The 1,224-nt window shown below is 37.3% G+C and overlaps 1 protein-coding gene across 1 annotated transcript; it reads left to right on the top strand.

Moving 5' to 3' along the window:
• Window positions 1-493: 493 nt before the first annotated feature.
• LOC142162980 (uncharacterized) lies at window positions 494-955 on the top strand. Its single transcript, XM_075220219.1, has one exon. The coding sequence runs from the start codon at window positions 494-496 to the stop codon at window positions 953-955; it is 462 nt and encodes a 153-aa protein (XP_075076320.1).
• Window positions 956-1,224: the final 269 nt, after the last annotated feature.

The following is a 1,224-nucleotide window of genomic DNA, read 5'->3' as shown; positions in this document are numbered from 1 at the left end:
CTATATGACATGGGTGTTGGATGCTGAAATCCATTTAGATGCAATGGGTCTTGGAGACGCCATTAAAGACAAAACTAAAGCATCCACCCAAGACTGTGTTAAGGCCTTGATTTTCTTGCGCCATCACCTTGATGAAGGGTTAAAAATAGAATATCTCACAGTCAAAGATCCACTTGTTTTGTGGAATGGCTTAAAGGAAATATATGACAACTTAAAGTTGGTCACTCTTCCACAAGCACGATATGATTGGGCTCATCTTAGGCTCCAAGACTTTAAGTCTGTTTCTGAATATAATTCTGTGATGTTCAGAATTACTTCTAAATTGAAACTCTGTGGAGATACTATCACTGATTATGATATGCTTGAAAAAACGTTTACAACGTTTCATGCCTCCGATATGGTTCTGCAACAGCAGTACAGAGAGAAAGGTTTCAAGAAGTACTCTGAGCTGATTTCTCTTCTCCTTGTGGCTGAGCGAAACAATGACTTGCTCATGAGAAATCACGAAAATCGACCCACTGGGCCTACACCATTGTCTGAAGTGGATGAGGTGTATTCCCATTATGCTAAGCGTGGAAAAGGCCGTGGCCCTATTCGTGGTCGTGGTCATGGCCGTGATCGTAGACAAGGAAGAAATTTTTCTGGTGTTAATCACCCCCCAAAGAAAAATAATCACCAAAAGTGGAAAGGAAAAGATGAGAAGTCAAAGGCAAATGGTTCAGAAACTGAATGTTATTGTTGCGGTGGAAAAGGGCATTGGGCAAATATTTGTCGTGTACCAATACATTTGGTTGAGCTTTATCAAGCATCTCTAAAGAATAAAGGCCCTGAAGCCAATCTTGTCTCTGACAATGATTTTGAGATCACCTACTTGGATGTGTCAGACTTCTTTGAGCGCCCTGATGGAAAAATAGATCACTTGATCAGTAATGGATCTGCGGTTAAAGAAGATTGAGTAGTTTAATTTTTATTTTTCCTATTCGTAGTAGCTAGTGAATAAATTTCATGTAATCATAGTTTTTTGCATGAGTAGTAGTCATTAGTACCAATAAGTACTATTTATTTTATGCAATACTGTTAGTTAGTTTTAATTAAATACGGTAATATTATTTCCAGCATATGGTTCAAAAATATATATATATTATTATTTCCGCTGAATTGAGTATTGTCTTCTTTGTGAATACTACCGGTCAAAATTTGCAAAGTTGATTATTTTGTCCAGTA

Source organism: Nicotiana tabacum, chromosome 8 (assembly GCF_000715075.1).
Source record: "Nicotiana tabacum cultivar K326 chromosome 8, ASM71507v2, whole genome shotgun sequence".
NCBI lineage: Eukaryota > Viridiplantae > Streptophyta > Magnoliopsida > Solanales > Solanaceae > Nicotiana > Nicotiana tabacum.
Note: the sequence above shows the minus strand (reverse complement) of the source record. Positions and strands in the feature narration are given on the sequence as shown.